The sequence below is a fragment of the Lycium ferocissimum genome, unplaced genomic scaffold (assembly GCF_029784015.1).
Source record: "Lycium ferocissimum isolate CSIRO_LF1 unplaced genomic scaffold, AGI_CSIRO_Lferr_CH_V1 ctg1302, whole genome shotgun sequence".
NCBI classification, from domain to species: Eukaryota; Viridiplantae; Streptophyta; class Magnoliopsida; order Solanales; family Solanaceae; genus Lycium; species Lycium ferocissimum.
Window position 1 is genome coordinate 117,691 of NW_026714654.1, and position 12,918 is coordinate 130,608.

The 12,918-nt window shown below is 34.1% G+C and overlaps 1 protein-coding gene across 1 annotated transcript; it reads left to right on the forward strand.

Annotated features, from left to right (window-relative positions):
• Window positions 1-7,212: 7,212 nt before the first annotated feature.
• Window positions 7,213-11,536, forward strand: LOC132042057 (uncharacterized). The gene is made up of 2 exons (XM_059432687.1): window positions 7,213-7,439; window positions 9,431-11,536. The coding sequence occupies exons 1-2, from the start codon at window positions 7,237-7,239 to the stop codon at window positions 11,130-11,132; spliced, it is 1,905 nt and encodes a 634-aa protein (XP_059288670.1). The 5' UTR covers window positions 7,213-7,236; the 3' UTR covers window positions 11,133-11,536.
• Window positions 11,537-12,918: the final 1,382 nt, after the last annotated feature.

Below are 12,918 nucleotides of genomic sequence, written 5' to 3' on the forward strand. Positions count from 1 at the left end.
TGATTCACGTCTTCAGTCTTTAACACTTGAACTTGCTTGTGCTTCTTAATGGACCATAGTAGTAAAGACAATGTTGATCCTAACTGGCTCATCTCGAAAGTCTCTATAAAGGAACTTCTGTTTGATAGTTGATTCAGAAAGTTTTGTACGTGATATGTGAATTAGATAGTTAAAATGTGTAAGTTACTTACCGGCAAGGGTGGCTCAGTTGGTTGAGCATGGGGCTTTCATAATAGAGGTCTCAGGTTCGAAACCCCCTGCCTACAACAATAGGGAATTTATTTTATGGGTCGAGCTCGTCGCACGGGGCTTGCCTAGTGCGGGTTATCTCTCCTGTGTGGTTTGCGAGCTATTGCATAGGAGCTGAGTTTACCCTGTGCGCACCCGAAGGGTAGTGGCTGCAGGTTCCCATGTCATCAAAAAAAAAAAATGTGGAAGTTACTTATGCAAGAAAATGAAGTTTTTGCCTTATTGAGGCCTTAATGAGGTGCTGCAGAGAAGTTTGAGCTATAGAAGGTTTGCTCATTTTCTCCAAAATTCTCCTTTTTCCGTTGTTGTTTTGCTGATTAGAAGTCTGCCATCAAGATACCAAGATTCTTAATTTTTCATTCCTCCAGCTGCAAATCAATTGAAACAGGAAATCAAAGGAGTTCAGATTGTTAAACTTTTGAAGGTTTAAGGCTTGGTTAGCTTTAGAATCATAAGTTTCATTTTGTGTTTAATTTCTTTAGCTTCTTGTTAAATTGAGAACTTCTGAACGTAACTTTTGGATTATCTTTTTGTTAACTTTCTCCATAGTTATTTTAATACATTTAACAAACTTATATAATACATTTAAATAACTATCTTTTGTTTCTGTTTTATTAAGCCCTTTTCGATTTTGGAGTCAACAACTTTGTTTCAAATTCTCTAAAGCACTTCTACTTGTAATCTCCTAGTTGGTGTTATTATTTAGGGCTTTTTGTATAAATATTGATTCTCAAACATTAATGTTTTCTTTTTTAGATGAAAGTTGGGTTTGATTTGTTTTGTTTTGTTCTATTTTTTTTTTTTTTTGGTGCATAAAAAAAGGTCAGCCCGGTGCATTAAAGCTCCCGCTATGCGCGGGGTCGGGGAAGGGCCGACCACAATTAAGTGCTTTTTAGATGAGGCCTTCACTTCGCATTTTTTGCAAGAGTGACATGTTTTCAACGCTCGAACTCGTAACCTCCTACCATATGACTATAAATCTTTTTTGAGTATAGACGATGTGTTGATACTTGATAGGATCTCCACTGCTTTCTTTTCTTCCCGTTGAATGTTGGATAAGGTTTTGGTTCGTTCTAATTTTTCTTCTGTATATATTTTCGTGTCTATGAATAATATATTCCTCACTATATGTAGTTTTATAGCATTACAGTCCCTACTATTACAGTATTGCATAGTGCATATGTAGTTTTCAAGCTACATAAGGTAGTTGAACTCGTTGTTACATCTTGTGGTCATTGAACTTCTCCCCTGCTAATCGAGTTTGAGACGTTAACCCCCTGTTTGGATGGGTGTTTCCCATGGTTCATTATTGTATTGTTTTTCATGAAATCATATTTGTTTACATTGTTTTTAAAACTATGTTGTATGGTATTGTAAACCCGTTTTAATTCGTGGTTATATCACCATGAAAAAACCCAATGTTTATAACCACGGGTTTGGTTGTGTTTGCGTGGTTTCGTATTTCATTTTTCGATTATACCCCCACTCCATCCACCCTCCTCCATCACACCCAAACCCACCCCACCCCCACTCCCACCCCACAACCACTCACCCCACCCTACCACACCACCACGCACTTCTCCCATCCCCACCCTATAACCACGCACCCCCACCCACCACCTGCTTATTTTTTAAAGTTTCTATTTTATACTTTATCTTGGTTTTATATATATATAAACGAGTTTGTAATTAAGGATTAAGGGTATTTTAGTAAACTTACATGTTATTATACAGTACCCTACAGCTAAAGCAAACAATAAAAATGTTATTAAACCATAACAAACGATACAGTCCACCAAAACATTGTATTCATTAATACAGTACAATACATTACCGTACTATACATTATGAAACCATGGGTAAGCAAGTAACGACCATCCAAACGGAGGCTAAATGTCAATTGTAGTAGCTCTTTTGTGGTGCCTTATAAAATTGTTAGAATAAAAACATTACGATGGCTACCAAAAAGTAAGTCACGACGCTCAAGAAAATCAGACTAAAGCAACTTGTATGACATGCGTGTTCCTGTGCTTCAATTTATGTTGTCTACTTATCTTGTTAGCTCCTCAAGTTTGCAAACTATGTATTGGTATGACAATAACACCTTTGTGATGAACCTTTACTCTAATTTGTGCTTTGAGCTAACGCATGAGAACAACTAAACCATATAGTATGATGAAATATTTCTTTGTTTTGTTTCAAAAATTAGATGTCCTTGCAACTTTTGTTTCTCCTCATGGAAGATTCACACTATTGGGTTCTCTAGGAATCACACTATTGGATGACTGGGTGTGTTCGGTGGGAGGAAAATGACTTTCATAATCAAAGTAGAGAAAATAAGTCCACAAATGACATTTCACCAATCAGCTAACTCACCCCCCAACCACTCCCATAAACCCACGCACCACCCTCCACCCACCACATATATTATACATTAGTTATACATTGATTATATACGAATGATTCACATATTATGCATATTTCATACATAAGTATCGAAAATGTATCATTGTTGTACAATTTATGTATAAACTGTATCATTCTTGTATAGAAAGTGTATATATAATTCCAGCATATGTATATAAACTGTATCATTCTTGTATAGAAAGTGTATATAAACTGTATCATTCTTGTATTGTAGATAAATTGCATCATTCTTGTATAGAAAGTATATATATAATTCTAGCATATGTATATAAACTGTATCATTCTTGTATAGAAAGTGTATCATACGTATAAAAAATATCTCACTTTTATATCATACATATACGTATAGAAACTGTATCATTATTGTATAATATGTGTATAATAAATTTATAATTAACGTATAATTTATGTATAATAAATGTATAATTAACGTATAATTTATGTTTAATAAATTTATACTTACTAATTTAATTAGTTTGTAGTTGATATATTTTAGTTTGTTAAGTTTTCAATGATGGTTACTTTAGTTTATTTATTTAGTTCTTCTTTTTTAATCCCTAGCAGAAGATTAGAAAAATAAACGAAAGTTTGCAGCGAGCCTTTAAAGTCGCCACAAAAGTGTTTTGAGATATTTCTTGAAGGCTCAATTAACGTATAAATATACACATATTATACTTGTTTTGGAATATTTTTTGAAAGTTCAATCACTATATAAGTGTACACATATTATACATATTTTAAAACATTTGTTGAAGGTTCAATATGAATTTTAACCTTTAGTGGAGACTTTTTGAATTGCCACAAAAAAAAAAAAAAAAGTTGATCGTTAGTGGCAACAAAGTCGCCACAGAAAGTCTCTTTTTAAAAAAAAAAAAAAAAAAGGCGTTTGGGCTACTGGGCCGGCCAGCGCTTGGGAATAGTTTGGGCCGGCCGGCCAGCTCATGGTATTAGGCCCAAATGTGGGTCAAATGTGGGATTACTTTGGCCTGTTGGCCATTGTATGTCCTTTTCCCCATTTTCTATTTAAGTTTTATGCTAATTTGTTTGAAAAATTATTGTAACTTATGGAACTTTTATGTAATTTCTAAATATGTAAATTGTTTTTCAAAAAACTTAAAGATTGTATGTTTGCATTCACGATAAAAATAAAGATGTTGGACTCTTGAAATTCAAATTGTGTCACATAAATTGACACAGAGGGAGTGCACAATATTTATAAAAAAAAAAAATTAAAAAAAAAAGAGAAGGAACTTTTTCAGTCGCATGATTAATTAGCTATATTGTCAGTTGATTTTATTTTATTTTTTGAATAAATTGATTTGAAAAAATTGTTAACAACTTTGCATTGTTCTTGACGATTATAAAATAGTAATTAATGACTTCGCATCGCATATAAAAAAAAAATTAAAAAGTAGACTTTAAATAAAAATATGTATGATTACCTTTCTCTTGAAAAGGGAAAAAAAATAAATTAGGGCCTTTATCTGAAGTTTGACTTTAGGCCTCCAATCTTGTTAAGACGGCCCTGTCAAAACTTAGTTTAAAATTTAGGAATTCAAAATAAAAATGAATATTTCCGGAAATATTTTGAGAGTGAAAGAAGGTTTTAAAAAAAAAATCATGAACATATTATATGTGTGCAACACATACTTGGTAGCACAGACAAAGAAAAGAAATAAACTAGGATGAGAAAGAAAAGAAATAAACTAGGATGAATGAAGAATTTCATACATTCATTGTGCAGACTGCAGACTATGATTGGAATTAGAAAAAATAGCTTGCTAATAAGAGAGGGAAGATAATGACAAAGTAATAGGGGACATGAAAGAAACACATGGTAGAGGAAAATATGAAGTGGAGACTAAGCTTTGTCTAAAAATGGGACGATACGTAATAAATTAACAATTGGATTAAATATTGTAAACTAGTTGACTGAAGTGTTTAGGACCGCAATTATCTTTAAAAAATTTATTTCAATTGGACTACAGCCCAATATTAGTTACTGGTGAACCAAGGCCCAATCACTTAACAAGATAATAATTGTAATTCTCCTTTTTTTTGGCGCGGATTAGCCTTCATTTGGGGTGGTCTTTATTTTTTCCCTTCAGATTGGTGGTCTTTAAGTTTTGTCCTTCGCCTAATACCTCGAGTTTGTGGATTTACAAGGCAGAATTTTATAAATCTGACCATGTAAGGCAGAATTTTGCAAATTGCCCTTAAGGCAGAAATTTGTAAATTCTATCCATCTGTAAAGTCTGCCTTTAAGGCCCACATTCTGCCTTAAGGCAAAATTTGCCAGAGCAAAAGTTAAAAACCACCATTTTTAGGGTCAAAAATTAAAAACCACCCCCAGCGAACGCCAATCCTGCAAATTGCCCGAGAAAAATTCTCAAAGGACAAGAAACCATGGTGTTGAGTCACCACTTGTTTCTTGGGCTCCAAGTTTCTAAGTTATTTTCCTTAAACCTTTTTTTGTTTTAGGAAATGGAAAGGATAAGAATGTCAACCTTCCTGAAGATTCCATTGGTCATCATCACATCACACCCATGAGTCCATGACGCAAAACACGGCACATACACCCTAGTTCATTTCGCCAACTTTGAATTTAGTCAAAAAGATTAATTTCGTCTCAAGTTTCGAATTAAAATTTAAACATTTTACTTCCTTAGTTTCATATTACGTGGTCATTTTTCTCTACACGTTCATTAAGAAATCATAATAAAAGTTTATTTTTATTTCACTACCCTGTTTTTTCTTCAATTAACTGCACTTTAATCAATATCGGTTACTTTAGAAAATAGTTAATGTTAAGGACAAAATGGAAAATATTTAATTAATTCTATCTTAGTTTTGTAAATTGACAAATATTATTTTTAGTAATGTGGACAACTAATATTGGACGGATAGAGTAATTGTGTATGTAGAAATAGAAGTTTTATGTTTCTTGAAATAAAATTTGTATAATTTTTAGAAATTATATAAAAATATTATAAGTCATTATAATTAATAATTTAAGATATTAAAAGTCATATGAAAACTTATGCTTAAAGAAAAACTTATTTAACTTTCGAAATCTCAATTGAAATATTAAAACTTTACTCAATATCTAAGCGTACTTATTTCACTAAGTGGTTTTACATTAATAAGAGACTTGGAAATAGGGAGGAGATTTAGAGGAATTTTACTGTCAATTCAAGTTCTTCAATGGCTAAAATAGCTTTGAGCTTAACTCTTGTACCCTAAAATGCTCAAATTCAAAGTTATGTTTCTAGAATGTTCCTGTCGCACTTTAATCCCTAAAATATCGGGAGATTGATTTTGATTCTTGTAGTATCTTATTAAGCATATCTAATTATATGTTTATTTCAAAAGCAACACTTTTGATCAGTCAATCTTCACAAATTTTGACAAATAATTGATTATTAAACCATTCAATTACCCGTCAGTTATGTTAAATTCGCACTGCTGCTTCAAAATTGAGAGTTGTATAGATTCAAAATAATTAGATATAACTTATTTTTTATGTAAAGAAAATAACAAACACATACTTAAATAGTTCGAATAGTAAATTTGCTTAGTGAAATATCAACAGGATCAGAATCGGATTAAATTAGCTCTGCTATTCCATACTTAAGAATAATATTATAGTCTAATAATAACATACACTATTTTCTATATGAAAAAATAAAATTTAATTAGTTTTGAGAGACTAAATATGATTAATGAAATATTAGTAGGACAAAGGAATAATTTCGCACTGCTACGCCATACTTGAGAGTATAGTTGCAAGAATAATCTAATGTAATTACATAGTACTATTTTGTCCATGAAAGGATACAAAAAATGAGTATTTAATTAGTTCGAGATTAAATACGCCTAGTGAAACATCATTAGGGCCAAAACTAGGATTAAATTGGATGTTATTCCACAATTAAGAGTAATATTGTTCCAAGAATTTTTTTTTAAAAAAAAAAAAAAAACCTAAGAAAGAGCATATTTTCTACATAAAAAAAAAAAAATGACAAAAACACATTTGTGGTTTGAGGTTGAGGCCTTTATTTAGTTGCACTTGATGAAGGTTTCAATCTTATAAAAACACATGATTCAAACGTTTTAATCTTACTTAAACTTGTCAGAATATTTTATTTAGACATTCGAACTAAGTCTTGTTCCAATTGAACACTTCAACTCCTAATACAGTGTTTTAGTTAGACACTTACATACGGTTCATATTTTGATTTTTTTTTTTTTTTGCATGTTTTTTCATTCTTGTATTAGATAGTTAAGTTAACAACATAAAATATGTAACAAGAATTATAGTTCGAGTGTCTAAATGGAATACCTACTATTTTAAGGTGAAACATGTGTATTAAGCCTAATACAAATTAATGAGGCCTGAATATGCTTAATGACACATCAGTAGGATCAGAATTAAGATTAAGAGATGATTAAGGATTAAAAGTTGACTTTTAACAAGAGTTTCACTTCTTTCTTGGTATATAAAAGTCCACCATCCACACTTAGAAACCTTAACCTTTAAGCTTTCTACTATCCAAAATCATGGCCTTTGATTATGTTAATTCTCCACCTTTGATCATTAACTATAGTGCTGATGATATGGCTCAGATCCATGCAAATGTTAAGTTTACTGTTTTTATTCAACTACATGGAAGAAAAATGGGATGTTACCAGCTTGGTTCTTGTCTTCATGGCCTTTTTAAACTTGATGGTCGTGTTGAAGTGACTGAACATGGTCATTGCAGGTAAAAACTCTATTCAAAATTGATCAGTTTAACTGTAAACAGAAAAAAAATTATATTTACACTTATAATTCAAGAAGTAGTTTGTATATGAATATATATGACTCTCACCCAAACAGAAAGGACACGTGGAGGATCTAAATTCAGTGGTTTTAGCTCAGATCTAATGATCTTGAATATATTGGTGTTGATCATTTTTTGTTTAACTATAGATGGAAAAAGGGTCATATTTGCCTCTCTAGTTTGAGAAATAGTTTAAATATGTTTTGCATATGAACAAATTTGCCCCTTGCATAGAAGGACACGTGCAGGACCACGCACACAAATTGTGTGTAGATCTAATTCATTAACCTTAAATCATGTAGGTTTGGATCTAAAGTCAATGATTTCACCTCAGATCTGTTGGTGTTGATATAAGGTGTGGTGATATTGGTCAATAAATAGGTTGAATAGTCTAGATCTACAAATATACTAATTAGGCATTTGGACATAAATTCAGTGATACTTGAAAAAATTAGTATTTGAATTTAAGTTGATAAATTGAGTGATATTTGAAAAAAAAAAAATAGTATTTGAAGTTAGGTTGAAAATGGTATTTGAAAGTTGCATATTACTTTGATTTGAAAAGGATTTGAGATTTTGTGAGTGGAAAAAAAAAATCATGTCAAACGGGCACTTCATGTATTTGTGTCATACTCTAATCATAAGCCCAAGGAAACGTTTTTATCAGTTAATGTTGATCTTACAGAATATGTAAATGATTTCATGTTTGTGGGGTTTTGTGGTTCGAGGCGTGAGATTCACAGGGTCCCATCACTCATATTATTGTTACTCATAGTAATGGATGGCTAAATGAATTGGGTCTACACAGTTTTGTATGGCCCTTGTTGAAGAACGAAAATAGTTCCACATCGGTGATTAATGGGATGGTGGTCTCTTTATATGAAATTGTGCAATCCTCCCATCATGAGCTAGCTTTTGGGGTTGAGTTAGGCCCAAGATCCATTCTTTACATGGCAAGACCCATATCTTTTATTAAAATGAGGGGCAAATTTGTTAACGACAGGGCTATTTCCAGTCAAAATCTTAAAACAGAGTTTACATTTAAACTATTTCTCAAAGTACAGGGACGAATTTGATTTATTGATTTTCTGTCACTTTCTTGTTTCCTTTTTAGTACTAATAAATGCAGAGCATGACAACAAATCACATAAATAGCAAATACATTTAGATACATCATAGCAGGATATTCCACTAATGTAATGATTGTAAGGTAAAATACCAAAATTTATATTCCGCTAATGTAATCATTGTAAGGTGAAATACTAAAGTTTATTAGCTTGAGCTTGAATATAAGAGAATGCAGAAAACTTGATTACTTACTACTGGTTTCACGTGAATTGTTTGTCAAATTAGGCATCCAGATCTGGGCGTGAGGGGAGTGAAGAGAATATACCACCTCGGACAGGGATACGGATGAGATCCCTGGGCTTCTTATAAGGCTTGGGCAATTCTTCTGGGGCGTGAGTTAGGCCAAGATTTATTTCTTGATACCCTTAACCAACCCACTAGATTCGCCCCTGATTTTTATGTAAGGCAGGTAAACTTGTGTCTAAAGTGACTTTTTTCTAGTTTTTATTAAGAGAGCTCTTTGAGCATTTTTGTGCAAGTGTCTTTGTCCTTGATCACTTATTTGTTGTATGCTATATAAAGTAAATGAATCACAGAATCAGAATCAAATAAGCAGAGTTGAGATTGTTATATAATGTCTTGAGTATATAAACCTGTTAGCATTTCAAAAATAAAATAAAATGTCTGAGTACATATATAACTGTACACACACAAATCTACACGTTGTTTTGAAATATGAGATTGTTATATTTGAGCATGACTTAGTTCTTTCACTTCCTTCAACTAGCTAATGAAGTTTTAGTAAATATAAATTGAACAAAATCGGACAACAACCAAATCGATAAATTTGTATTATGTTGCAGGTACTCTGCCAAGTTCGCCAGCCAGGGGGATTATGATCGAGCTATTCAGAGAAGTAGCTGGCAGATTTCGGCTCACCATGTCATTGAGGTTTATAGATGGGAGCCAAATTTCCAATTCGGTAAAGTGCCACTTCTTGCTGTTGGAGACTTTGTGGAAGCCCGCGTGGAAGGGCTTCCTGTTGAGTACTGCATAGACAACGCGGTGCTTAAAATTGGCAATGCTGTTTGCGAGCCCTTGGGTTGCCCGATCTATATGGTTGATACTTTGAATGGTAAACCTCCTCGATTTTGGTTTCCATTGATAGGTTCAACAAGTTTGGATCTTCCTTTGCATGTTCAGATAGCCGGTGGTCCACTTGTGGGATTGTCTTATTCTCGAGCACAGCAATGCTATCATTGTGGTAGATATGGGCACTTCCGCAAGACTTGTCCTGAGCTCAATCAACGGACAAGATCTCCCAACCGGGCTACACCTTCCAACTCTGGTCCAACTCGAGTCGGACGTCCTCATTTGGGTCGACAACCAGCCCCAGTTTCTTATGTGTCACCACGAACCTCGTTCCCTGAAGAAAATCGTGAAGGAACCACGAGTTCAGAAGAAAGTCATGAAGGAACCACGAGTTCAGAAGAAAGTCATGTAGGAACCACAAGTTCGGAAGAAAGTCATGAAGAAATCACAAGTTCGGAAGAAAGTCATGAAAGAACCACAAGTTTGGAAGAAAGTCATGAAGGAACCACAAGTTCGATCACACCATTTTCTCCTATAGAGTTCTTTGCCCACTCCTCGGGGAGTACTAGTCCCTCGAGGCCAATTGAAGAAACAAAAATGAGCCCTAAGGGTGCTATGCTTGTTGAGAATGGAACGGAAAGCAAGCCGAAGGGTTACAATATAGGAGAAGAGGTTTCTGAAATCGACGTTGCTGTGAAAGTCGCTCATTTGAATGATCAAAGGGGAAATCAGCGTTGGGTTGCCATAACTCCCCGTGCTGGCGATGGGCCCCGTTGCTCCAAGAAATTGCTTTGCACAAGCATTGAGAATGCTGAGGACCGTAATGCAATCTGCGCATTAAAGGACACGTGCTACGAAAATGATGTTTCAATGGCGATTGTATTCGATAAATCCTCTGTTCTAAGCAACGACGATCGAATTGTCAGGTGCTTTGGTTTCTCTGCTTCTTACTCTGCAGAAATGACATTTCGAAGGTTCAGAGAAGATGGCTCAGCAGTGAACGTGAAGGGTAATTGCTTGCTGATGTGGAACGGGGAAGAACTTCGTGTTAGTGTTTCCCCTGTATCATATGGTAATACACAGCTTTTGTCCCAACATCTCGAATTTATCGCCTCGTGGGTGGTTAGTGAATCCGATTCAGATGAATCGTCTAATGGTTTTTCGAGTTCTGAAGGAGAAGGCTCAATCAGTTCATCTGTTTCTAGCGATGAATCCTCTCGAAATGGAGACACAGATTCGGATGAATCCTCTTTGTTTTCTTCTGCTGGAGAAGGTGTTTCAAATGAATCCTCCTCCTCGTCTAGTTCTAGCAATGAATCGTCTATTTTTCTTCCGAATGGAGATACAGATTCGGAGGGATCCTCTTTGTTTTCGACTGATGCAGAGGAAATTTCAAACGGATCGTCTGCTCCTTCTAGTTCTGAAGAAGGTAATGAATCATTTATTCTTTCTCCTAATGGTGAATGGGATTAGTGTATGATTGAGACCACATATTTCTCATGATTGAAACACTCCAACGTCTCCTTAACCATGCAAAATAGAGCAAATTTTATTGAGACTCCGGAGAGGAGTCAAGGTTCTGCAAAAGTTCAAGTCCCGATCCAATTCAGCAAGTCCGAATAGAGAAGGCAATAGGAGTTAGTTATAAAATTTTGAGCTACATTTTCTTATGGTACTTATAATAATCGTCTCTGAAATTTCACTATGTAGTTTTTGATCTGCAATTTTGTCCAGTATATAGTTCAGTTCTAACCATTTTAGGCTGTAGTAATGTCAATTTTACATACTCCATACTTTTTGTATACTAGTAACTGATGTCAAGGAAGTTTTGAAGGCAATAGAACAAGATGTTTTTTAAAAATTATCTCCCTCTTGTGACTTGTTGATTCTCTTGTTATAGCTGGTGATGGAACTTGGACAATATTTGAGCTTCATTTGGATAATGTCTGGTTTAACAATGTCCTTGCTAAATCTGATATCAACAGTGCCTATTTGCTAAATTTGACATTGTACGTCGACATTATTAATTTCTCTTGTTTTTCAATAGTTGTTCAGGACCAGTTTCAGTTAATGCAACTATTTGCAGTGGAGATTATCACTTTGATCTTTTGTACTGTTGACTAAGGTTGTCACATAAGCTATTGCTGTTGTGCACTAGCTAGAACACTCGTTCTATGACCTTGGGTGAAAGTTATCCAGTAATATTTACTTGTCTTCCTTTATACTGGACATTGTCTTCCCTTGTACTGGACAATGCTTTTTATTGTGTTTCAGATCGGAGGATATGGAGGGTGATGATTAGGCTGTGTTAGTAGGTAATCGAACGTTGTCTAGTTTCATTTTTCAGTATTATTATTATCACTCTCCTACTATCTTATTCTTCGCTTTTATTATTACCTGTTGTTTCCCTTGCTTCGCTTATCCTATTGTTTGTCGTCGCTACTGTTCTTTTCTCCATTATTTTCAGCACGGCTTCTTCACAACTGCATTTCCTTTTCATACCTAATTTGATATGCTTTACTTTAGCGGAGGTCATTCGAAACAACCTCTCTACCTTCACAAGCGTAGTAGTAAGGCCGCGACACACCACACTCCCCACACCCCACTTGTGGGATAACATTGGGTATGTTGTTTTTGTAATTAGTTGTAACCTTTTGTGTTGTCTGCTATTTTTCTCTTTTAATAAGGTAATGCCTGCATTTTAAGCTGACATAGAATTCTCAATGATCTCTAAAGTAATGCAAGATTTCATGTTGGATGTATAAGAACTCAATGACAGAGAATTGAACTGATTCTTGAATGAACTTTTCTTCCCTTAGTAACTTTACTGTATAATCCATGATTTTTTGCAGTACTTTCACATTTTTAAACGAAAACAACATTGTTGTATCTACTATTTTGGATTTATACGACATTACTTTCATTTTTAATGTTACGGTACCATCCCATTCGTATTTTTGTAATAGTACTCTTTATAAAGTGCATATTTTTTAAAATGGGAAAAGGGTCAAAAATACCCCTCTACTTTGGAAAAAGAGCTAAAAATATCCTCCGAATTTATTTTTGATCAAAAATACCCCTTCCATTTTTAAAATTTTCATATATACCCCTGTCTTGACGGAAATTATCCCCCAAAATAACCCGAAATTATTTTTTAAATCCGCTCCATCATTTAAACCCTACCCAACTAAATAATAACCGATAAGATCCCCTTATTTCCCCAATTTCCTCAAACTTCAAACCTACGTATTGGGGGAAT